Below are 27,013 nucleotides of genomic sequence, written 5' to 3' on the forward strand. Positions count from 1 at the left end.
AGAGCTTCCAAGGAGGAAGGTATCTGACAATGGGAAAAAATGGAGGAGCAGGGCTTAAAGGCAAGGAGATGTTTCAGGTTACTGCATAAAGTTAAGAAAGCTTCAACAAGCTTTCCCTTCCCACTGCAAGTGGGAAGGGGCAGACTCTTCAATTCTCTGGTCTTGGGGCAAGGGAGGGAAGATGCATCTTGAATTATGTGTCCTCTCTTGAGGGCTTCAACTTTGTCACTTTCCCTGACTCTCATGAGATTTGTCTGTCTCTCCCACTGACAGTTAAAAGTCCATAACCTGTAACTTTAGCAGGCTGTATTTTCAGAAGACATGTTTTCACTCATTTTTTTTTCAAACAAAGGATTCTATTTGGTAAATAAATTCCTTTCATTTTAGGGAAGTTACATGACATACAAAGAATTTTTTTTATTTTTTAATTATTTTTTAGAGATGGGGGTCTCACCATGTTGCCCAGGGTGGTCTCGAACTTCTGGGACCAATCCTCCCACCTTGGCCTCCCAAGTGTTGAGATTACAGGTGTAAGCCACCACACCCAGCCAAGAATGGTTTTTTTTTGTTTTTGTTTTTTGAGATGGAGTCTCGCTCTGTCGCAGGCTGTAGTGCAGTGACGTGATCTCGGCTCACTGCAACCTCTGCCTCCTGGGTTCAAGCGATTCTCTTGCCTCAGCCTCCCGAGTAGCTGGGATGAAAGGCACAGGCCACCACACTTGGCTAATTTTTGTATTTTTAGTAGAGACAGGGTTTCACCATGTTCGCCAGGATGGTCTCGATCTCTTGACTTCGTGATCTGCCCGGCTCAGCCTCCCAAAGTGCTGGGATTACAGGTGTGAGCCACTGCGCTGGTGCAAGAATGCTTTTTTAATTCAAATTCTGCTGTTTTCAAAATAGATGTTACTTTTGAAAGATGCCTCAATCCAATGCTACATGAAATTTTTTTTTGGTTTTTGAGGAATAATTCAAATACTAAGCAGAATGCAAGGCTTCGAGTTGACTTGAAGTAACTGGTAGGTAGGTTCTATGTAGGGCTCCTTTTGAATATTGAAGTTCTTCTTTAATAATAGCTTTCTGTCTGCTAGGTTTTTAAGTAAACAGACTGCATAAAACAAAACATGATCGTTTAAGTAAACAGAATTACTTTGCAAAGATTTTTACACCTTGTTTTTCAAAGATTTTTTATAACACACATTTACCTAAACCACAGGTTTACTGGCTGTGACCTTAGATGAGTCACATCCTCCTACGGCCTTAGTGCTTTCTTCAACTGTGAGATCAAAGGGTCAGACTAGACAAGAGCTAAATAACATGGGTTAACCTTGCCCTTCAACAACTGTAATATGCGGGGGTTTGCACCATCTTAAAACACTATGCTAGAAATCTAAAGTCAAATTAGTTATTACCTACATTTCAGTCTTCAGAACAAATCAATGAGACTTTTCTGGATCTCTGCCATAATATGCATGGCACTAAGTGTTGTTGGAGATAAAAACTGGTTAAAGGCTGGACACAGTGGCTCATGCCTGTAATCCCAGCACTTTGGGAGGCTGAGGCAGGCGGATCACTTGAGGCCAGGACTTCAAGACCAGCCTAATCAACATGGGAAAAACCCTGTCTCTACTAAAAATACAAAAATTAGCAGGGCGTGGTGGCGGGCACCTGTAATCCCAGCTACTCAGGAGGCTGAGGCAGGAGAATCACTTGAACCCAGGAGGTGGAGGTTGCAGTGAGCCGAGATCACGCCACTGCACTCCAGCCTGGGTGATAGAGTGAGACTCTGTCTCACACACACGCATGCGCGCACGCGCGCGCGCACACACACACACACACACACACACACACATCATACATGGCAGGCGCCTGTAATCCCAGCTACTCAGGAGGCTGAGGCAGGAGAATCACTTGAACCCAGGAGGTGGTGGTTGCAGTGAGCCGAGATCACGCCACTGCACTCCAGCCTGGGTGATAGAGTGAGACTCTGTCTCAAACACACACACACACACACACACATACACACACACAGGTTAAAGGCACAGTTCCTGCAATTCATGGTGTCTAAAATCTAGCAGGAGAAGAAATATAATCATGTGACATTAAATGACAATAAAATTTGGACCACAGGCTTTGTAATTTTTTTTTTTTTTTTTTTTTTTTTTGAGATGGAGTCTTGCTCTGTCCCTCAGGCTGGAGTGCAGTGGTGTGATCTTGGCTCACTGCAACCTCCGCCTCCCTGGTTCAAACGATTCTCCTGCCTCAGCCTCCTGAGTAGCTGGGACTACAGGCATGTGCCACCAGACCCGGCTAATTTTTTTTGTATTTTTAGTAGAGACGGGGTTTCGCCATGTTGGCCAGGCTGGTTCTGAACTCCTGACCTTAGGTGATCCACCCGCCTTGGCCTCCCAAAGTGCTGGGATTACAGGCGTGAGCCACCGTTACCAGCCCACAGGCTTTGTAATTTAGATAAATTAAGAGTTTGACAAAAAGCATTCCCAAATGTCCCTACCATTGAAGACAATGTAAAGGATAATATTCCATGTATAGCCCATCCTATAGGAGGTGGGGTACTGGTCTGTGTAGCGAATGAGCTGGACACAGTGTAGCAGGTCTTATATTCATATTTTATCTGTTAGTTCCATTTCTGCAGAATTATAATGGAATAAAGGCTTTCCACTTCCTTTCCTTTCCCTTCCCTTTCCTTTAAAAAAGAAAAAAAAATACATAATGGAATAAAGGTTCTAAGTGGTGGACTGTTTGAGGGATCCAGCTAATACCTCCTTAATTCATATATGAGAACACATAGAATTAATATCTATTACTTAGATCTTATCATTAATGTAAAGGGAAAGACATATGCTAAAACACCTCTGACATCATAGTTACGTCTTGCCCGCCCTCTGAGCCTGACCAGGACAGTGTCACAGGAGGAGGTATAACTGGTATCCATGGCAACATCACCAGACTGGGACAATGTGAAAAGCTGTAACCTAGCAACTGATGACGAGAGGTGTGTATGGGGGAAGTCTTACAGTTCTGCAAATGACAAACATACAGCATTGAATGCAACTAATCATACCAGGCAATGCGGAAAATCTGACTTATTCGTGGAGAATTACAGAATGTCAACCTCATAAAACCTTGGTACTATGATGCATAATTTTAAACAGGAAAAGCACATAAACACCTCCTCATTCCCCACACCGTCAGTCGTGTGCAGGGAAAGTACCTTATGTGTCATGACTGGAATGGAAAATAAATTTTGTTGTGGCACCAATCATCTCAACCTCTCTCTATTTCTCATTACACAAAGGAGTAAATTTGGGTGAGAGGAGAAGCCGCCCCCGGTCCCAGAGAAGGATGAATATGTTCTGCATGCAAAGAAGGCAGCATTACAAAGTTACCAGACATGATATACCACATCATGTGAGAACATCTCTCTAATAATTTATTTTCCCAACAGAGATCGCATATGTACATGTGGACATTTAGAGAGCGAAGGAATCATCTCGTTCAATCTCCGTGTTTTACTGACAGAAATTGAAACCCAGAGTGAGGATTTATTCAAAGTCAGAAAGTTAGTGACAGAACATGGGCTAGAACCTATGTCTTCTGTTTTCCAGGTCAATTCGTTCCATTAAAGCACAATGCTATTTTTCCTCAGTTAATGTTATTCTACCAAATATAACCATGAAAGGGTCTATCCCACCCTAAGGCAATCCCTGAAAAAGATACCAACTTTTTTTTATTTTGGGGATTCTGGATCAAGTTATAACTTCAAAGGAATTTACCCAACTCTGTGATTATCGAAGATATTACTTGAGTACAAAAAGACCAAACAGCTTCTCTATCTGGGATAGAATGGTAAATGTGTACCAAAAAAGGTGATACTATTACAACTATATCTCCCTTGGAATCCTACCTAGTTAGAATTGGAAGGATCTTAGCAATCAGCCACTCTAATCTCTTCAGAAAATTGAAGCCCAGAAAAGGAGAGTCCAGGACTCTTTCTACTGACTCCGTTATGGCTGACACTGGCTAGTTGTTCACCAACCCATTTCTTCTCCTCCCTGGGCACAAAGCTGGTCTACATTTCTCAGGTTTTCTTGTAACTGCATGTGGCCATGTGACTGAGCTCTGACCAGCAAATGAGCAGAAGCAACAGGCACCATTTCCAGGCATGGCCCACAGAAATCTTTCAGGTTCTTTTCCTTCTGCTGCGACCTTTGAAGTCACCTGTTGAAAACAGCCAAGTCACAAGATGGAAGATGGCTGGAGGAGAACTGAATCACTGCCTGAATTGAGAGTCACTGACCACTCAGGAATACCAGCTTTTAATTCCTGTTAGGCTACTAAAATTTGGTGACTGATCCATCACAACAACTTCAGTATTAATGAATAAAACTGTAACTAGGGTTACTCTTCTACAAATAATGAATAACACCCCTTTTTTTCTTAATCAGTATAATATCATTTATTACCAAAGAGATGGCTTGTTTTACTTGTTGAGCCAGTAAGAGCCCCAGTGGAAGCAGCAGAGGACTGGGACTGCAGACTTGGGCAAATCACTTAACTTCCTTGGGGCTCAGCTTCCTTAACTAGTCATAGATTAGTGACTGCAAATCATTTTTCTTTAAACTCAGATAAAAAAAAAACACTTTTTCCCTCAAATAAAATATTAAACAGAACTTCAATACATAAAACATTAAAATGGTCAGGTTGAAGTGAAAATGGGGAAGGGGACAGGAATCCACCAAATTAACAATCCCTTCAGCTCTTCCTTACAGCTATTCCCTGAGGCACCTCTTAGAGATCTATGGCTCCTCAGAACATAGTTTGAGAACCGCTGATTTAAACCAATGGTTTTCCAAATTATATGGGATTTTTTTGTTGGCACCCACAGCCCTTTTCCATATGAAATCTTATGTGAAGCCTCAATAAACAGAACAGATAAACAGAACAGATAAAGTAATCTTTTATTAAGTATTTTATAATGTAAATGTATAAAATTTATAAACTCAATTAAGAACAATTAGACCTTTTCAAAATAATTTGAAATTGGAGGATAAGGATGATGGTGGCAATCTTACTCAGTATTCATGTATTTGTGAATTTAGTTGATTTTAAATATTGAAAACAAATTGTTTTATTCACCCAGTGAAGCAGTTACAAATGCAACCAGTTTTATTCAGTCCACCTTACAACTGCTAATACTCTTTAGTTAATAGAAGTGGCATGGAGGCTGCAGGCTGGTGTCTCCACACATTCAGGCAAAGCTGGCAGCACAGGCTGAGGCACTAGTGGTCTTGCCTGTGTTCTATATGACATCTATCTCAAGAGGGTTCATCATGACTATTTTGGTAATGGTTCTTTGGAGTGTTACAAATTTTAAAAACACATTCAAGTTTGCAGAATCCCTGAAGAGCAAACATTTCACAAACCACTGGTCCAGATAGACCAGAAATTCTTTTAGCTCTAAAACACTTACAGTAGCACTGGACTATTGGCCCAGATGCCAATGAAGAGAAATGGAGAAGATGCTACCAGTGTCAAAACATTACTTGCTTTTCTGTTGATGGTTCATTCACTGGATACAGATATTTTGTTTTTCAAAGCAACAATACTTAGGAACCAGAACTATGGGCTAACCAGCACAAGCAACAAAAGAATATATAGTATGCTGCCAACTTTTTGTCTGCCTGTCAACTCCAACCTTCCTACCATCTGCAACCTTCCTACCATTTGCCAAGTACAAAATTTGGGGGCCCCACCTCACATCAGCTTGCAAGGGCAGCTCATTTAAACTCTATTTTTATCTCTCCTACACAATATACCAAGCTGTCTACAGGGATTGAGTGAATCCAGATTTCAAGGTAAAATGGAAGACTGACTGCCACATTAAGCCAAATCTAGAAGCATTAAAAAGATCTACCCCTACAGTAATTAATCTGAATCTTGGGCCTTAAAACCTCCAAAATTTAGGCCCAATATACTAGAACTTTAGGCGTTCCTCTTTTGAAAAAGAAACCAGAACTAGATACCTGTAGCCCACACAACCAACCTGAAGACTCTTGAATCAGGCATGGCTCTCTCGGTAAATAATTAAGAATAGGCTCAGCCGGGCGCGGTGGCTCATGCCTGTAATCCCAGCACTTTGGGAGGCCGAGGTGGGTGGATCACGAAGTTAGAAGATCGAGACCATCCTGGCCAACATAGTGAAACCCCATTTCTACTAAAAATACAAAAATTACCTGGGTGTGGTGGTGTGTGCCTGTAATCCCAGCTACTCGGGAGGCTGAGGCACGAGAATCACTTGAACCCAGGAGGCGGAGGTTGCAGTGAGCCAAGATTGCGCCACTGCACTCCACCCTGGCGACAGAGCAAGACTCCATCTCAAAAAAAAAGAACAGGCTCAACTAATCAATACAAGAATCTACCAAAAAAAAAAAAACACCCCTATGCCGGAAGAATAAGCAATTACCACCCTAATGTGTTTAACCTACTAATTAGCAACAGTACAATCTGGAAATGCTAGAAAATCTGTCTTCACAGAAGAGAGCTCCTATGTAAAAGGCCCTTTTCTGTTTTAGCTGAAGTGGTCCTCTCAACATACCATTTTTAATCCTTCTAGTACATCCTTAATATAACAAACATTGCTAAGAATGAATTCCAAACTTTTGGATTCATTTTACCTAGTGATGTAAAAGGCATCCAAAACAATACCACCCAGCAAATATCAACCAAAAAATCAACCAAATCAATGAGATAGAAATACATATGAAGTGGTTTTTATTTCCGATTGACTACCCATCCTGGAAAATTTACAAAAAGCCAATCCTCAAGCCAGTGGTTAACATGTAAACTTCGCAAGGCCTTGAGCAAGTGTCACCAAACTTCTGTCTGACCCTCAGTTTCCTTATCTGCCAAATAAAGAGTAATTACTGGCCGGGCACAGTGGCTCACACCTGTAATCCCAGCATTTTGGGAGGCCAAGGCAGGCAGATCGCTTGAACCCAGGAGTTCAAGACCAGCCCAGGCAGCATGGTGAAACTCATCTCTATAAAAAGTATAAAAAATTAGCCAAGCATGGTGGTGCACAGCTGTAGTCCCAGCCACATGGGAGGCTGAGGTGGGAGGATCGCCTGAGCTCAGGAGGTCAAGGCTATAGTGAGCCATGATGGCGCTGCTGCACTCCAGCCTGGGCAACAGAGTGAGATCCTGTCTCAAAAAAAAAAAAAAAAGTAAGAGTAATTATCATGACTTTCATCATAGGCAGGAATGGGATCAGAAGAGGTCACATATGAGAATGTCCTTTGGAAATTTAAATTGCTGTTATTTGGTTGAGAAATTATCTGGTTTTCATAACTTCTTTCAAGAATAGGATGACTAAAAACTGCCAGCCTCTGTAAACGAAGCAGATTTTTAAGAAAAAAACAAATAATACAGCCCCCGCCTCAAAAGGAACAAAAGCCCATTCAGCAATTAAAACTACTTCTGATGATCAGCTGTTGCTCACTGTAAAGTGTTCTAGAAACAAAAATGGTTCTGCATCACTCAACAGAGGCAGAGAGTGGTGGTGACACTTATGGACACTGTATTAATGTCTTTAACTCCAAGAAAGCAACCTAGGAGAAATTTGCTTCAAGAAGTGTACCAGATGCAGAGTTGCTAATCCAAAATGAGCTGTTTAAAGAACAAGGATCTGTTTACCCTTCAGAGGAAAATTAGTCTTTTCAGAGAAGATTAGTTTTAGCTAGTATGCAAAGTGTATTCTTTGTGTGTGGATAAGGCATTAGGGGCTGACTGAGGAAAACAGCTCCAAACAGGCAGGAAACAGACAAAGCACCTGTTTGCATTAACGTCCTCCTACACATCTCACCTCACAGACATGAACTCAGAAGGTGGTTCTTCTAGGAGCTGAGAGTGTGTACGTGGGGGGTGGGGGACACTCTTGTCTAAATTCAGCTTCCATCACTGTGAATGAGGAAATTCTTGGTGACAACCTCACAAAAGGTACTAGAATAGAGTCTCAGGTCCTGAGAGAGCTCAGATGGCTGCGGAAATTTAATTCAGTATTTCACCTCAATACAACAGAATTATCATTTGTTCCACTTATGTGAAACTAACATGGATATGTAAAGGACATCTCAACCTTAATTATCCACACAGTCTAAGATGAACTATTTGACTTTATATTCCAACCTATCCCTCTTTCCTTCCTCTAGCTTTTGGTCTCTCAAGTTAATGATGCCACTATTCCTCTAGTAGCTCAAGACAAAAACCTAGGAGTCATTTTTGATTATTTTTTTCTTTAACCTTCCTTCCCACAACCATTTATTCCATTAGTAAGTCTTGTTAGTTCCACCTTCAAAACATATATCCAACCTAACCCGTTTCAACACTTCCATAATCAAAGCTACCATCAACTCTACCTGGGGAGTTGCTTCTTCATCCATCTCTATCCCTCCACCCTCAGCCCGATAATCCAACCTCCTAGAGTAACTAGAGTAATCTTTTAAAAGTTCTTATCAATCAGGTCATGATGATCCCCTGCCAAAAACATACCACTGGCTTCCCAGCACACTGAATAAAACCCCTGGTTGCTGGCAAGGCCCTGTGAGATCTGGCTGCTGATTACCTCTCTGATCTCATCTCCTAACCCTTCCCAAGCTAACCACACCCCAGTCATAGCAGCCTTCTTTCCACTGTTCCTAGGCTTTTACATGTTGTTTTCTTTGCCAGGAATACTCTTTTGCTCCTTTTTATCCTGCTCAAACTTCACCTCCCCAAAGCCTCCTTCCTGAGAATCCTATCAAAAATTGAGTTGTCTCTACAGCTACCACTTTCTCCTCCTTACCTGGTTTTATTTTATTCATAGTACTATCACTAGCTGATTTGTCTGTTTATGTATTTCCTTCTTTACTGTCAACCTCCTGCATTATTTTCAGACAGGGAATTCACCTTGTTCACTGCAGTATCACTGTTACTCAGAACAGTGACGTCATACATAGTAGGTGCACATTATAAGTATCTGAATGAATGATTTTTTCAAATTGTGAAATATAACATACATAAAGATAAATACATAAAACAAATATGTCTTGCTTAATAATTGCAGAGAAAACACCCACATAATTCCCACCAAGGTCAAGAAACAGAACACTGCCAGCTTTCCAGAAGCCTCCTCTCCAGGAACCATTCCATGATGACAGGCATCCTCCCCCCCAACCACACACATTCCCCAGGTAACCATTATCTTGACTTTTGTGATGATAATTACCTGTTTTCTTTATAGTTGTTCTATGTATGCACACAGAATGATAGGTTTTGCACTCTTGATGAAGGTAGATATGAGGAGAGGATAGACTATTAAAACATTCTCGGAGCAATATGATAGTATGTATTAAAAATTTAAATGTACATACCTTTTGACCTAGCTATCCTGTTTGTAGGAATCTATCCTAGAAAAATGTTGAGTGCAAAAATATATGAACAAGGATGTTCACTGCAGCAGTGTTTGTAACACTAAATCATTATAACCAACACATATGCCCTTCAATGGCATAGCTGTTACATTAGCCATGGTACCTCCATATGTGCTATATGGAATACTATATACAACCATTTAAAATACTTTTAAAAAAAAGTCCGAGATATAGTAAGTGAAAAAACATTTTTAAAAAAATTTTGTTTAAAATGAAAGCAAAAACGGCTCAGCGTGGTGTCTCACACCTGTAATTCCAGTACTTTGGGAGGCCAAGGCAGATCACCTGAAGCCAGGAGTTTGAGACCAGCCTGCCAACATGGCAAAACCGCATCTCTATTAAAAATACAGAAATTAGCCAGGCATGGTGGCACTCACCTGTAATCCCAGCCACTTGGGAGGCTGAGACACAAGAATCATTTAAACCTAGGAGGCGGAGGTTGCAGTGAGCCGAGATTGTGCCACTACACTCCAGTCACCGCACTCTGGGAGACAGAGCAAGACTCTGTCTCAAAAAACAAACAAAAAGAAAGCAAAATAAGTAGAAAAGTTATGTACAACATGTGTGCGTGTATCACATATGAAAAAATACAAAAAAAATTAACACCAAACCGTGGCTAGTATTTTCTTTGGAAGAGGATCATGGGAGATTTTCACTGTTTACATTGAATATTTCTCTACTGTTTCAATATTATTTCACAGTGAACACGAATTCTTTTTGCCATCAGGAAACACAATAAACATTTTTTAAATTTAAAAATCTGTAGGCCAGGTATGGTGGCTCATGCCTGTAATCCCAGCACTTTTTGAGGCCGAGGTGGGTGGATCACCCGAGGTCAGGAGTTTGAGACTAGCCTGGCCAACATGGTGAAATCCCGTTTCTACTAAAAATACCAAAAATTAGCCAGGTATACTGGCGGGTGCCTGTAATCCCAGCTACTCAGGAGGCTGAGACAGGAGAATCCCTTGAACCCGGGAGGCGGAGGCTGCAGTGAGCTGAGATCGTGTCATTGCACTCCAGCCTGGGCAACAAGAGCGAAACTCTGTCTCAAAAACAAACAAACAAACAAATCTATAAAACTTAAACTTAGGATAGAGGCAAAACTAGAATTTCTGAATATCTACTAAGGAATATTCAGTAAAGCTAACTCCCTTAAGAAGCCGACCCTATCCTAGCCAGATAAATCAAAGTTCATAAAAAGAACACCCCATTGGGAGCCAATCTTTCATAGACATAGATTTCAAACTTCCTGGCTTCACCTGAACTATAATGGATCTTTGTTTCTTTATTTCAGTCTCTCCTTCACCAATCTTTAGACCATTCCTCCAGGTATCTCTTGGCCTAATCCTTTCTAGTTTAAAGTACAGGCTTTGGATTCTCCTGGCCTTGGACCTAGGCCTAACTTCCTGTTGAATGCTCTTTATTATCACCCTCCCTATCTCAGTGTTTCTATAGTAGAAACCCATCTTCGCTTCATTTAGCCTTTGAAACAGCCCTTTTTATACAATGTTCCCAATACAGCTTCTCCCTTTGGGTATTAGGGAGTAATACCCAAAGCCACAGTGAGAAGGCACATGACCCCAATTCTGGATGTGAGAAATTGGGGAGAGGTTTGTTAGAGACACTTGTAGCACTGTGATGGGGGGAAAGGGATAAATGGAGGGGGCTCTGGGAAAACAAATGCAAAAAGAATATAGCACAATACCTAAGTAAATAACAAAAGAAAAAATAATTATTGTAAGGTGAATTCTCGAGAGTTTTACTTTTGAAGAAGCCATCAGGGCTGCACAGTGAGCAATTATATATCCTACATGAGGCTCTGCTCAGAGGCAATCACCATTCAGCTTTCCAAATGAGAACCTCTGGCTGCCTCCTTCTCCATACTACAGACCATTCGGAGCATGAGAACAGATGAGACGACACACAGTTGCAGACAGGGAGTCCTTTTGTCCAGTGTACACGCCCAGGAAGGACAGGAAAGCCATAATGATACCTAAACCCAAATAATGGCCAATTGTCCCATGAGACGAGAATTTTTTGTAAAAGCTAAAAGGCTCATTTCCATACCCATCAGCAGAGTCAGAGAACTACAGAACCAGTCGCTCTGTAACTGACCAACCTGCAGACCATGCAGAAGCACAGTGCGATGCAAAAGGACCTGCAGACTTTAAATCAATGCACAAAAGCTCTGTCCATTCTCATATGTAGTCACTCTTCTCAATTCATTGAAGACTGGCTTTTTATGCAATTCCAGGAGTATCTATGATAATAATATTAGGTGTCTAGGCAACTGAGTCACCATTAGCTATAGGTTGCCTATCAAAGCACTGACATCCATGGCACCTTTGACAACTGGTTTTCAAACAGCACACATGCAGCATAAGAGTGAGTGTGAAAGTCAGGAGTGCACACTGACTACAGAGTACATGGAGGGGTAGTGTATTCTTGACAGTTATAGTTCTAATAATCTCCTTATTGGGTATTTTAGATAATCATTTAACAACAACAACAAAACCCAACCATCTTTTATTGAATGCCCACTCTGCTAGATACCTGTTTACAACAATAAACAAGACAGATGGAGTCCCTGCTCTCATAGAGTTTACAGTCTAACAGTATTCATCAAAGAATGCTGTTCCCTTGGCTCTTCCACAGCTGGCTCCTCACCCTTGGGGTCTCATCTCAGATATTGTCTCCCCACAGAAGCCTTCCCTACTGACTTTTTTTTTTTTTTAAAGATGGGGTCTTGCTCTGTTGCCCAGGCTGGAGTGCAGTGGCACAATCTCGGCTCACTGCAGCCTTTGCCTCCCAGGTTCCAGCGATTCTCCTACATCAGACTCCCGGGTAGCTAGGGGTTACAGGCTCACGATACCATGCCCAGCTAATTTATGTATTTTTAGTAGAGACGGGGTTTCACCATGTTGGCCAGGCTGGTCTTGAACACCTGACCTCAGGTGATCTGCCCGCCTTGGCCTCTCAAAGTGCTGGGATTACAGGCATGAGCCACCATGCCCCGGCCCCCTACCGAGTCTTTCTAAGGTAGAAAAGCTCCCTGCTTTCTAGTCAGTCTCCATCAAATCACCCTTCATAGTACCTACTGCGATCTGTATCTTGTGGATTGTTCAATATTTATACATCTTCTCCTACTAGCTTCATAAAACAGAGGACTTGTGTTCTCCACTGTATTCCCAGTGCCTTGATCAATAAATATTTGCTGAATGTTGAATTAAAGAAGATCTAACAAAATAATAAAGGCTTTCATACTTTACTCCAAGGAATAGCATGCAGGTTAGTCATTAGAGGAGGGTAATGAGAGAGGTGGACTGGGACCTTTTCAAAGAATAAAATTAAGGGTTCTAAGTATCTTCTCATGAACCATGGCAGCTCTTAGTCATATGGCCAAAGGCTTATGTATCTTTGGTATGCAAATATGTTATTAAGTATATGGAACCCCCAAGAAAAGTGACACTACTGTGAACACCTCCCACAGACAGCACTGATTAAGATCCAAGAGTTGTATCTGTTGGTAAGAAAACCCTAACACGTTTCTTATGGGTTGAATTATGTTCCCCTTCCCCTATCCATATATTGAAGTTCAAAACCCAGTACCTCAGAATGTGACCTTATTTAGAGACAGGGTCTTTACACAGGTAATCAAATTAAAATGAGGTCATTAGGGTGGGTCTAATCCAATATGGCTGGCGTCCTTATAAGGTTAGGAGAAACGAGTGATTGCTATGGGTATAGAGTTTCTTTTGGGGAGGGTGACATGTTCTCTAATTAGATAATGGTGATGGTGGCACAGCTCTGTAAATAACTAAAAACTACCCAATTATACACTTAAAAAAATTTTTTTTTAAGAGACAAAGTCTCACTCTGTCACTCAGACTGCAGTGCAGTGGTGTGATCATAGCTCATTGCAGCTTCAAATTCCTGGGCTCAAGCAATCAGCTAGGACTACAGGCATGCACCACTACACATGGAGAATTAAAAAACATTTTTTTTGTAAAGACAGGGTCTTAATGTATAGTTCAGGCTAGTCTCAAGCTCCTGGCCTCAAGTGATCCTCCTGCCTCAACCTCCTAAAGTGCTGGGATTACAGATATGAGCCACCGTGCTAAGCCCCAAATTGTACCCTTTTAAAGGGTAAACTCTATGGTATGTGAATTATATCTCAATAAAGCTGTTATTAATAAAGAGAAGAGCAGCCCTGGAGGCCAAGGAAGCCAATGAGATGTATGTAAACTCTGGACGAAGGTATCAAAGAAATATTGTACATTTTAGATATTATACATTTCATACTTATAAAAACACATTATAAACACTCTAAGAAAAGTATGGCCTTTGGCCGGGCGTGGTGGCTCATGCCTGTAATCTCAGCACTTTGGGAGGCCGAGGCGGGCGGATCACAAGGTCAGGAGATCAAGACCATCCTGGCTAACACGGTGAAACCCTGTCTCTACTAAAAATACAAAAAATTAGCCAGGTGTGGTGGTGGGCGCCTATAGTCCCAGCTACTCGGGAGGCTGAGGCAGGAGAATGTCATGAACCTGGGAGACGGAGCTTTGTAATACCAGCACTTTGGGAGGCCGAGGCGGGCAGATCACGAGGTCAGGAGATCGAGACCAGGGTGAAACCCCGTCTCTACTAAAAATACAAAAAATTAGCCGGGCGTGGTGGCGGGTGCCTGTAGTCCCAGCTACTCGGAGAGGCTGAGGCAGGAGAATGGTGTGAACCCGGGAGGCGGAGCTTGCAGTGAGCAGAGATTGCGCCACTGCACTCCAGCCTGGGCGACAGAGCGAGACTCCGTCTCAAAAAACAAAAAGAAAAAGAAAAGTATGGCCTTCTACTACCTCTGTTGATTATCTTGTCCTAGGAGAATCTTACTTCACTTTAAAATATTTAACTCCTCTAGTTCCTGGATACTCAGTTAATAGAACGCTATCTAAACTTGCTGCTGATGGAAACCCCAGGGGCTGGTCCTGCTTGAAAAAAGGGGAAAAGCTATAAAACTCACCAAGGGCCTATATTCAAGGCCAGAGAAGATAACAAAAATCTAGATCTAGTAGAAATGTTATCTTCCTACATTCTTTTAGGAGCAGCTTATCAGGATTTTCTATAAGAAATTAGGCAAAGTGAACAAATTATAAAGACACTGGTTTAGTAAAATAACCGTCAACACTGAAACAAATCCTTACCTTCATACACTGTTTAACATAAACACATTATCTCATTTATAATTTTACTACTACTTGTATGAGGCATAATTTTTACACCCATTTTAAAGAAAAGGAAACTGAGGCACAAACAAGGTCCCCCAGTTAATGAGTAACAGAGTCAGATTCCAAGCTCTGTGAGCTTTTGCTATGTCATGTTGAGATCTGCTTTTTCCCTTCATCTCCCTTGGTCACCTATCTTTCACGGGGCAGAGTCTGCTTTAGCTCATATTATTTTGTAACATGAACTTAGCCCCAAGAAATCTTAATTTCCCCTTTAATTTTTCTGGTTTGTTGCATTCATTCTATAAGTCTCCATAAGAAACACTTGCTCAAAGTATGTATTAAATGTTTTTGAACAAATAAATCAATCTAGCCAGGCCTCTCTGGTTGAATCTTTCATGAATAATGAATGAAAATAGTCAAAAACATAAAAATTTATACAAGGATAGAGATTCCATTCCCAGTTGCTGAAAAAAGGTTTTAGAACTGAATCAGAAATCCTGTTACTGAGCTGGCTCTGTGAAGTGACTTCCTGAACTGTCCAACTTCTACTTCCCAGACAATCAAATGGCGACTGTATTCTCCAGATGGGAAACCTGCAGGCAAGATCTTTAGCTCTACCTATTGCCTGAATCTTCACCTCTTACAAACATTCTGGTATTTCCTGCAACTATTTTCCAAGTTACTAAGCATCATTTTCCTTCTTTCTTCCTCCCTCTCCTCTACCTTTCCTTCTTCTCCTCCCTTCCCCACTGGTGACATTTACTTCCCATATTCTTGTGAAACACGTTTTTTCATTGGTCTCAGAATAACCACAGGAAGCAACTACAACACAAACTAGTGAAATAACTTCACATAGCATCACCCATCAAATTAGTGGAAGATCCAGGAATTTATGAAATATTGCCCTATTTACACTTTTCCCTAAGACCAAAGCACCAAACACTAACCATGCAGACACGGCACTGCTCCCGTGAGAACGTCAGTGCTGAGGGATGATATCAGAGAAGTTCTTTTTCCTCCGGCAACTGAAGAGTTGGTAGTTTTATTTTCAATATACAAAAAGCGCTGAGGTACAACAGTAAATCTAAGCCTTAATTTTCTAAAATAGGTGGATGTATAGACCAGGGCATTAATAACATTCCTGCATTTATTTAAAAGGTATGTTCTGTATTTAAATTAGATTTCCATCTATTTAGCCTCAACCTCCTTCCTTGAAATGATTTTACAGCCTTGACTTTGGTTAATACTTCCATGACACCACCTTAGAAAGGTACAGATAAAGAATGTTTACTAAATGTGGAAATAAAACAAATTTTCAATACAGATACACATTTCTTTTCATATTTAAACAATACAAAAAATGTACATTCACAAATGCAACATCAATAAAAATCAATTGCTCTAGAAATTTTCCCTAAGCTTAAAAAGTTTAAAGACAGTACCTTTTAATATTTGAACTAAATGAATTAACATAATTTTGCCAGTGATAGACTTTTTGTAGGTAATCACGTACTTTTAGAGCTATAAAAACGTCAGATGTCATTCAGCACAACCCCTTCATTTTAAAAATGAGAAAACTCGGCCGGGCGCGGTGGCTCACGCCTGTAATCCCAGCACTTTGGGAGGCCGAGGTGAGCGGATCACGAGGTCAGGAGATCGAGACCATCCTGGCCAACACGGTGAAACCCCGTCTCCACTAAAAATGCAAAAAAAAAAATTCTCCGGGCGTGGTGGCGGGTGCCTATAGTCCCAGCTACTCCAGAGCCTGAGGCAGGAGAATGGCATGAGCCCAGGAGGCGGAGCTTGCAGTGAGCGCAGATTGCACCACTGCACTCCAGCCTGGGCAACAGAGCGAGACTCCAACTCAAAAAAAAAAAAAAAAAAAAAAAAGAGAAAACGCCCAAGTTAAGTCATTGTCAAAGTCAGTGGCTTGTTAATCACAAGCATGCATCTTGGCTCCTGACCCCTAGTTCAGTAATACCAAAGTTCTTGTAGATAGAAATACTGAACTTTGTTAAAAACGAAGGCATACAAAATCAGAATTGCTCTTGTCATCTATATGACTGACATTACACAGAAGCTCTATTTCAACTTTTTTTTTTTTTTTTCGAGACAGGCTCTCACTCTGTCGCCCAGGCTGGAGTGCAGACAGCTCACTGCAGCCTTGACCTCCTGGGCTCAAGCGATCCCCCCACCTCAGCCTCCCAAGTAGCTGGGACCACAGGCAGGTGCCACCATGCCTGGCTAATGTTTAAAAAACTTTTGTAGAGATGAGGTCTCCCTATGTTGCTTAGATTGGTCTGAAGTGCTTCTCCCGCCTCGGCCTCCCAAAGTGCTGGGGTCACAGGCATGAGCCTCCATGCCCAGCCTATTTCAACTTCTAGTATTTTACATCTTAAATTCTTAATTTGTGACTCACCCTGCTGAGCTGATCCAATAGCCTTTGGTTCTGTTCTGACAGTTCCTGGACAGCCCGTGTTTTTTCTCGATCTGCTTCCCGCAGATGAACCTGCTGCCTCTCCAACTCATCCTGTAGCTGCTTCACATCACTCTCCAGCTCTGACACTCGGCCTTCCCACTCCCCTTCTCGGTTCTCAAATCGTCTTCTCAATTCATGTTTCTCTTGCTCTAAGTGCTGGGTGAAAAGTGAAGAGGATTTAAACACTGATAAAAATTCCACAGCCTTTTATTTTTTCTCTCTGCGCTCTCCTAACTTTTCTTTTCCCTAGTCAGTAGACACAATAAAACACCCTACCACGTACGACAAGTTGCCCAATTCACAGCTACAAAAATATTCCTTCTTCCAGAGCAGGGAAGAAGTTGGTTACACAAAGAGAACGCCATTCTTACTGAAAATACTTAAAGTTATTATGTTTATTCTTATCCTTAGGCATGAGGTTCTAGACTAGGGAGTTCACTTGAAATTTGCCAATCATCTAATCAATTGGTGAACTGTACATTTAAACAACTAAAAATGAGTCCCATAACTGAAATCCTTTTTTTTTTTTGAGATGGAGTCTTGCTCTGTCGCCCAGGCTGGAGTGCAGTGGTGCGGTATCGGCTCACTGCAACCTCCGCCTCTCAGGTTCAAGCAATTCTCATGCCTCAGCCTCTCAAGCAGCTGGAATTACAGGAATGCGCCATGACATCGGGCTAATTTTTGTATTTTTAGTAGAGATGGGGTTTTACGATGTTGCCCAGATTGGTCTCGATTTCTTGACCTCGTGATCCCCCCGGCTCGGCCTCCGAAACTGCTGGGATTACAGGTGTGAGCCACCGTGCCCCGCCCCCTCCTTACTGTTTTTAAGGAGGCTTCCTTTGGAGTCACCTATTATCCATGGCATAATACCAGATTCTTACTATCACAGAATTTTTCAGAGGTGAAAAGAACTCCAGAGATCTTTTCAATTAACCATCTCTTCTTACAAATGAAGCAACAGAAGAGGTTAAGTGACAATCTCAAGGTCACTACTAGTAAACGGCAAAGCGTGGATTGTCTAAGTCAGTTGACTCTGGTTCTCTAAGTCACAGCTCAATAAATATTTGTTGCTATATATAGCAATGTAATTCATCATTAGGGCAAGTTCAGGTTCAGGGCCACTTTAAATCATGGCCCATTAAGCCTTGCATATTTATTTGATACATTCATTCATTCTTGAGCACCTACTATGAGGCAAGCACAGTCCTAGGGACATTCTAATGAACAAAACAGACATGGTCCTTGCCTGTATGGAGTTTTCATTCTAGTGGGAGAGACTGATAAAACAAATTGCATATGAAAGATGGTATGCAGGAAAAGTACATATGGTTTAACGTAGCAGCTCAATAAAACAAGATTCCTTTGGATTGAGGGAAATAAAAACATCTTTTTGTGGCCAGGCGCAGTGGCTCATGCCTGTAATCCCAGCACTTTGGGAGGCTGAGGAGGGCAGATCACGAGGTCAGGAGATTGAGACCATCCTGGTTAACATGGTGAAACCTCATCTCTACTAAAAATACAAAATTAGCTGGGCGAGGTGGCAAGGGCCTGTAGTCCCAGCTACCCAGGAGGCTGAGGCAGGAGAATGGCATGAACCCGGGAGGTGGAGCTTGCAGTGAGCCGAGATCGCGCCACTGCACTCTAGCCCAGGCGACAGAGCGAGACTCCGTCTCAAAAAAAAAATCTTTTTGTTTCTGAGATAAATATGCATGCCTCTGAAAAGAGTATGTTCTCCTATTTAACAAGCACAGTACGTACAACAGCCAAATCTATACTTCAAGGACTCTAGGAAATCTAAGTGAAAGTAATGGTCCTGAACTTTTGGTGCTCTCAGAAACATTCTGCTGTAACTATTCAAAATACACCCTGGACCCCAATTCCTGAGATTGTGATTCAGTTAAGAATAGACTGAAGTCTAAGACATCTATGCGTGTCTGTGTGTGTGTATATCTGTATATGTATATATACTGGGTTCTACAGGAAATTCTGACACACTGAAGGTTGACATCAAGCACTGAGATTGTTTGAATGAGCTAAAATGCACATATGAATCTTCTCTTTCAGACTACTCAGTCATCTCCTTATCTTGAGAGGCTATATTCTTACTCTCCTGAAGTTCTCACCATTCAAAATATCTTTCAGAATGCTTCTTTTGAAAAGCCTTAAGGGACAGCTTACAGTCATGCAAGAAAATAAGTTCCATTACTTCACATCTGGGGTGTGTCTAAAAAATGAGATTAGCCTCCTTCATCCTGCCATCTTATTCTCCTTACTTTGTTGAGTGACTTTTGAATGTTTCTGAAAGTCATTAACCCCAAAAAGATGAAAATTTACCATGACTGAGAGCAGTGAAAAGAATGTGCCAAAAGATAAAAACAGCAATAGAAAATTAACATTCTGAGCACACTGGCAAAGGCAGTTTTCACTGAAAACTCTCAAGTTGACAACTTTAAGGAGACAACTCATTTGGAGATAGCCAATCAAGTGTCTCTGTTGAAAAAGACACATATTTTATACAGTCTGTTTGGGGCAATGTGGGAAAATGACAAGGGAGGGCCTTCTCATCAGTATGAGAATTTTTTGCTCTATGTATCCCTTGTATTGCTTAACTTCCAAAAATGAGAATTATTTTTTTTTTTTTGAGACGGAATCTTGCTCTGTTGCCCAGGCTGGAGTGCAGTGGCACGATCTCGGCTCACTGCAACCTCCGCCTCCCGGGTTCACGCCATTCTCCTGCCTCAGCCTCCCGAGTAGCTGGGACTACAGGCGCCCACCACCACGCCCGGCTAATTTTTTGTATTTTTAGTAGAGACGGGGTTTCACTGTGTTAGCCAGGATGGTCTCGATCTCCTGACCTCGTGATCCGCCCGCCTCGGCCTCCCAAAGTGCTGGGAGCGTGAGCCACCGTGCCCGGCCAGAGAATGTTTTAGTCACTGTAGAAACTTCAGCAAGATGGAATGCAGAAACAAATGCTAATTGCAATCCTAAAATTGTGATACTTGCTTTTATTCAATTTTTTCAAAATGAAAAAGATTGAGCAGAAGGCAATGGCAAGAACTCAGTAATCACAGTGTTACTGAGAGGCCAGATAAATTAGGCTTGTGTTCTAAAAGAACAGAGTGACTTAAAAATATTCAGCAAACAGCTGTTAGTGAAGAGCCCAACCAAGCAACTGAAACAATCCAATCCACTTGGGGGCAGGGCTGAGGACAGGTGGTGCTGATCAGTCTATTCAGTCCTTGTATTTCTTTGGACATGAGACAAACTTTCTATTTCATGTTGCCCAATCCTTTGACAAATTCCAGGCTTTCCTATTAATAAACATACAGAATTTACCATTTTGTACAGAATTTAGCATCTGCTCTGCGAAAAGTTTCTCCTAGAATTATATTTTTAATTAAGTGCTAAATTAACCGGAAAACTCTAGGGAGACTGTCAGGAAGCGTGAAGGTCAAGTTCTGCTTATGCTCTCCTTCGACTCTCAGGGTTATATAGTATTTCAGAAAGTTAATGTCAAAATTGTCAAGGTCATCAAAAATAAGGTTAAGAAACTGCCAGTCACAGCTAAGAGGAGCCTAAAGTGACACAAAAACTAAATGTAATATGGTATCCTGGAACAGAAAAAGGTATTAGATAAATGCTAAGATAATCTGAATAAACTGAAGACTTTAGTTAGTAATCACATATAAGTACTGGTTCAATAATTATGGCAGATGCACCACACTATTGTAAGATGTTAATAAGAGGAAGCTGGGTGCAGGGTATATGCAAACTCTCTTGTACTATCTTTCCAGCTCTTCTGGAAATCTAAAACCATTTTAAAAAATAGAGTCTGTGGCTTGGCGCAGTGGCTCATGCCTGTAATCCCAGCACTTTGGGAGGCCCAGGTGGGTGGATCACGAGGTCAGGAGTTTAAGACCAGCTTGACCAAGATGGTGAAACCCCGTCTCTACTAAAAATACAAAAATTAGCCGGGCATGGTGGTGTACACCCGTAGTCCCAGCTACTCAGGAGGCTGAGATAGGAGAATTGCTTGAACCCAGGAGGCAGAGGTTGCAGTGAGCCAAGATGGCGCCACTGCACTCCAGCCTGGGTAACAGAGTGAGACTCCGTCTCAAAAAATAATAAAAAAAAAAAATCTATTTAAAACTAAAAAAACCTCACCACCCAAAATTAAGATCATTAGCTTACATAAAACAGGTCTTTACAGAAATGGATTTCTGCCAAAAAAAAAAAAAAAAAAAAGGACCAAAAAACTGACAATATGCTCAGAAGTCCAGTGCATGGTTCTGGAAAAACTACTGTTCTTTAAAAGGTCCAAGAACTAAATGCAAATCAGAACCCCTGGGTTTTCTTCCTTAAATCCACTAGTGACTCCCATTATGTATTCATTTTCATCTTTTGTTCTTCCTCTTAAAAAAATAGTACCGGACTAATGAGAATTGGCCTGGCCTGGGGAAGGAGGAGGAAAATACAACTGAGGGAAGAGAACAATCTCTGCAGTAAAGAGATAATCCACTCAGCCATGATGGAAAAAAGGGAGATCTTGTACATTAACAACAAATATTTAATTCCTGAAGAAAAAAAGCGTATAAATACAAGTTACTGTCTTACTTCATATTCTGGGGAAAAAGCTAAGGACATGACTAGATAGAAGTTTTAAAGCAAAACGGCTAATTGTAGATGAAAAGAAATTTTTAAAAATGCCTTCGGAACTTTAAGCATCTGGGCTGGGTGCAGTGGCTCACGCCTGTAATCCCAGCACTTTGGGAGGCTGAGGCGGGAGGATCACCTGAGGTCAGGAGTTCAAGACCAGCCTGGCCACCATGGTGAAACCCTATCTCTAAAAAATACAAAAATTAGCCAGGCATGATGGTGGGTGTGTGTAATCCTAGCTACTTGGAAGGCTGAGGCAGGAGAATGGCTTGAATCCAGGAGGCAGAGGTTGCAGTGAGCTGATATCACACCATTGCACTCCAGCCTGGGCAACAGAGCAAGACTCTGCCTCAAAAAAAAAAAAAAAAAAGAACTTTAAGCATCTGATTCAGTGAAGGAGTGATAAAATACAGTCAATTCAAGAGCGGAAAAAATGGCCCAAACCTTAGTTTTTCCAATTAACCTGAATTTTCATTTTAACCCCAAGAGACATATAACTAAAAAACTTCTATGTTAACCTTTAAACCACTGAAGACTTTAAATATTAATAGTATGCCTTTAATGACACAATAGTGTAGCATCAAGTACTTTAATGTTTGAAATGAAAACAACAAAATCTTGGGCTTGGCACACAGAACCAGAGAGGTATTTAGTATTAACTAATGAATAGGTAGAAAAGATCTTGGCCAGGCGCGGTGGCTCACGCCTGTAATCCCAGCACTTTGGGAGGCCTAGATGGGCGAATCACAAGGTCAGGAGATCGAGACCATCCTGGCTAACACAGTGAAACCTCGTCTCTACCAAAAATACAAAAAAAATTAGCCGGGCGTGGTGGCGAGTGCCTGTAGTCCCAGATACAGAGGAGGCTGAGACAGGAGAATGGCGTCAACCCGGGAGGCGGAGCTTGCAGTGAGCCGAGGTCACGCCACTGCACTCCAGCCTAGGTGACAGAGCAAGACTCCGTCTCAAAAAAAAAAAAAGAAAAGAAAAGATCTTGAAAATGCCTTGTTTGTCCTGCAATCAGAAAGGTGCAGGCCGGGCGCGGTGGCTCATGCCTGTAATCCCAGCACTTTGGGAGGCCGAGGCAGGCGGATCACGAGGTCAGGAGATTGAGACCATCTTGGCTAACACGGTGAAACCCCGTCTCTACTAAAAACACACACACAAAAAAAATTAGCCAGGCGTGGCGGCAGGTGCCTGCAGTCCCAGCTGCTCAGGAGGCTGAGGAAGGAGAATGTCGTGAACCTGGGAGGTGGAGCTTGCAGTGAGCCGAGACTGTGCCACTGCACTCCAGCCTGGGCGACGGAGCGAGACTCCATCTGGGGGGTGGGGGGGGGGGGGGGGGGGGAAGAAAGGTGCCAATTTTGAAGTAGTAGAGAAGATGGGATTAAAATAAAACCAGTCTCATTATTCAATAGTGAAAGTGGCATTCCCTCAGTCCACTCATATGTTTCTCTTTCAAACCACCCTGTAAGAAAATGTGTTTGACTCCAAATGTCTGACAGTTTGTGGAAGATTATAAATTTTTTTTTCTGGTCAAGTTCTCTCATGAATAAATGCGTCTTAAAGTATTGGTTTTATACTCCCAAGTGTTTGATTTAATTGAAAATACAGGCCAGGCTCAATGGTTCACTCCTGTAGTCCCACCATTTTGGAAGGCCAGGGCAGGAGGACTGCTTGAGCCCCGTAATTTGAGACCAGCCTGGGCAACATAGTGAGACCCCATCTCTACAAAACATTTTTACAAAATTAGCCAGGTGTGTAGTAGGCGCCTGTAGTCCCAGCTACTCAGGAGGCTGAGTGGGAGGGTCACGTGAGGGTGCAGTAAGCCATGATCAGCCACTCCACTGCAGCCTGGGGGATAGAGTGAGATCTTGTCTGGAAAAAAAAAAAAAAAGAGAAGAAAGAAAAAAGTACAAAGTACAGTAGTTTGTACCGAATGTTAGAAAGTACTTTGCCTAAACAGACATTCTAAAACCTAGGTTGTTCAAAAAATGTACTGTGGGGAAAACTAAACAAGAGGTGTCAAATAAAAGAGTACTCTGTAAACCAGGTTTGTCACTCTCGCATTAACACTAGAAGGATTAACAAGCAACTAATGGTACTCTCTTAGTATCTTTAATGTACATTTTTAAAACTTTAAAATTTTTTATAATTTTCAAACCTACCTAGAAGAAATAATGTAACTGACTCCCCTCATCGAGTTTCAACAATGATCAATATTTAGCCTGTAAGTATATGTTAAGTATATGTTAAGTTATATTCACATTGTTGTGCGACTATCTGCAGAACTTAAAATTGAACTTTTAAAACTAGAGTTCATATGCTGACCTGCAGAGGAACGAAGATTTTAAAAAATAGTTTAAAGAGTTTTAAACTATTGTTGTCCATTAAGAAAATAACAAAATATCAAAGATGATTTATTCTTTTACAATACAACCTTTTTTTGTTACAATTCTGAAATCTTTGCCCTTTGTTGAAGAAATGTATAAAGGCTCCACATGGGACCCAGAATGTATGTAATTGCACACTCAGGATTACTATGAAATCTGGCACTAATCAAACTGATACGGTGCTCCTTTCAAGTTAGCTGTCTCTTCAATCAAGTCCTTCACTGAAGAAATTTCAAATCACAAGTATAAATCTCTGTAGTTGTACTTCTTTACAAAGTCGTATAATTGAATCTCTTTATATAAAAAAAAAGAAGGCTTTTTATTTCTAGACCTCTACTTCAAGTGAAAATTAAACAATTCAATTCATTAGGCTGCTTTTTGGCAGTCTACCTATAGGTTTCACAAACGACTTTTCAGAGAGGTATCTCAGGAGTTCATCAACTGGCAGACCTAGTTAATAGGCCAACCGAACTACAGGGCACTCACAGGTTTCCTTTTTTTCTCCCGGATTTACTTTTACGTCGCTGGACTACAGGCATACTTAAATCTTATTACAGAATATTTCTGAATTTCCATTCTGACTGTTCAACCAGTAGCAGTGATATGGAACCTGATTAGGGTCAATTTCAAACCTCATTCAGATCTGTGCTATTCTCTTGCTGTAACTAAGAATTAAAAGAGCTGGTTGCAACCAAACTAGATAACAATAATAGTAAATGCACGGGCAGGAAAGGTAAGTCACAGGTGACTCCTTCTCCCCACCCCCCTGCCCCTTTTTTTGCAATCTAATTTTTAGAAATGCTGGCATTCTGTACTGCATTCAAGGCCCTTTTCTAGTTAAGGGCAAGAAAACAAACAACTCTGAAAGACTGCCTAGAGAATTGGCAGAAATATTACAGATAGCTTAAGAGGTATTTTATAACAGAAGTTAAAGTAATATGGTTCTCATACGTTGCATTTGGTCATTCAATTGCAAGCCTGAGACCCAGAACACAGAAAAGTACTGTTTAAATACATATAAACACTGAGGCCCAAATTAAATCCACTACCAGCGGTCACATGTTGAGCCCTGGCTCGCCTGATTTCTGCAATGGAACCACATTTCCTAATCCCTGAGCATTTGAAGGCTATATAAAGCTCCTTTAGGGGCACTTGTTTCCCACAACTCTGAGCTGCCAGGAAGTTAAGACAAGGGCATCTAAAGGCCTTAACGCCCAAACTGGAAGGCTTTAGGCTAACACCCTGATTAGAGATTAACTACTCTGAAAACCTGGGACATATTTTAAATGCTTCCTGACTTTCTCATTTCTCTGTATGCAGACATCACCTCAGTGCTGTATAGTCATACTGTAAGCTCTATTTTAGATGCTGGGTACAGTACGTATATAGAACGGCCCACAGCGGCTGCAGCCACGCATGGACCCATTTGCTGTGAGCGGGGTGGGGAAGTCAAATGGGTTCAACGAAATCTGATAATCCTGCATCCTCCATCCTACCTCCTCCCTTCATTCCAGATTTTCTGCGAGGTAGGGTGAGCAACGAAGTGGGGGTAAGTGGTTCCCCAAACTGCCCAGGGCCGGGCGCGTGCCTGGGCGGCCCCTGCTCCCCACCCATCCCGGGCGGGAGGTCCTCACCTCGAGCTTGTCTGTCAGCTCCTTATGCATCTGCTCGTACTGCCGGCTCATGTCCTGGTTCCTCTCGAGCAGCGCCTTGCCCAGCCGGGCCGCCAACACCAGATCCTTCTCCTTCTGCCGGATCACCGACAGCAGCTCGGGGTCCTGGGAGGGCGGCGGCTGCGGTCCGGCCCCCTCGGCCAGAGACCCAGGCTCCGCCTGAGGGTGTTCCCCGGGGTCGGACGGCCGCTCCCCGGCCGCCAGCAGCGCCAGCTCCTCCTCTAACGCCAGTTCTAGCTCCCCGGAGCCCCCGGGGAAGGAGATGAGGGCGGCGGCGGCGGGACTCCGGACTGCCTCCCCGGCCGCGGCGGGCAGCTCCATGCAGCAGGCGCTGTCCGGCTCGGCGGGTGCTGAAGCGCGGCCGGCCAAGCCCAGGGGTGACCCCGCGGTGGCCCCGCCCCCGGCAGGTCGGGGGGGGGCCCCGCCGCCCGCCCCCCCCTCCCTGCCTCGGCCGGGGCACTCCCGTTCCCCCGGAGCCTGGGGGGGGCCACCCGGCCCCTCTCGGCCGGGGCCCCCCGCCCCGCCCCCCGGCCACTCGGGGGGAGGGTGGGGTAGGCGGGAGAGGTGGAAGGGAGGACTCAGGAACGGAGACTGAGGGGCGGCGAAGCGGGAGGGGAGGAAGCGAGGAGGAACGCCGCCGCCGGGTTCTCAGCCGCCCTGTTGCCGCTGCCGCTGCTGCTGCCGCCGCCGGCCGGGCAGCGCCTCACGGGGCGGGCTGCGCTCCGCTGTCGCCGCGACGCTCGCTGCTGCTGCTGCTGCTGCTGCCGGCGGCCGCTCTCTGCAGCCGCACTCCATGACCCCCGGCTCGGCGGCAGCCCCAGCAGCAGCGGCGGCGACGGCGGCTGCTGCTGCAGGGGCCGAGGCGGCGGCTCCACATCGCGCGCCGCGCAACCCGGCGAGCTCCTTCCTGCCTTCCCCGGCTCCTCCCGGCTCACCGGGCCGGCAGCGCCCCGCCCCGGGCTTCCGGCCGCGTCCCCTCGCCCCGCCCCTTGCCGGCGCCTGACGCGCGCGGGCACCTGTTCGCCCCGCCCGCGCGGGATTCGCCGGCTCGCGGGTCTCCTCAGCGACGCCCAGGTGGCGCCAGCGGCCTTAACCTCTGCGCTGC

At 43.1% G+C, this 27,013-nt stretch overlaps 1 protein-coding gene across 3 annotated transcripts in view; it reads right to left on the minus strand.

Moving 5' to 3' along the window:
* Window positions 1-26,278, minus strand: part of BICDL1 (BICD family like cargo adaptor 1) — a 108,343-nt gene extending 82,065 nt beyond the window's left edge. For all 3 annotated transcript variants that reach the window (XR_009208938.1, XM_058425134.1, XM_032168539.2), the window contains exons 1-2: window positions 25,870-26,278; window positions 17,127-17,342 (exon numbers count right to left, since the gene is read on the minus strand). Coding sequence is in view for 2 of the 3 variants with exons in the window: in XM_058425134.1 (XP_058281117.1) it covers window positions 17,127-17,342; window positions 25,870-26,229 (576 nt within the window). In the remaining variant the exon portion in view is untranslated. The remainder of the gene's footprint in view (window positions 1-17,126; window positions 17,343-25,869) is intronic.
* Window positions 26,279-27,013: the final 735 nt, after the last annotated feature.

The sequence above is a fragment of the Hylobates moloch genome, unplaced genomic scaffold (assembly GCF_009828535.3).
Source record: "Hylobates moloch isolate HMO894 unplaced genomic scaffold, HMol_V3 SCAFFOLD_12, whole genome shotgun sequence".
NCBI classification, from domain to species: Eukaryota; Metazoa; Chordata; class Mammalia; order Primates; family Hylobatidae; genus Hylobates; species Hylobates moloch.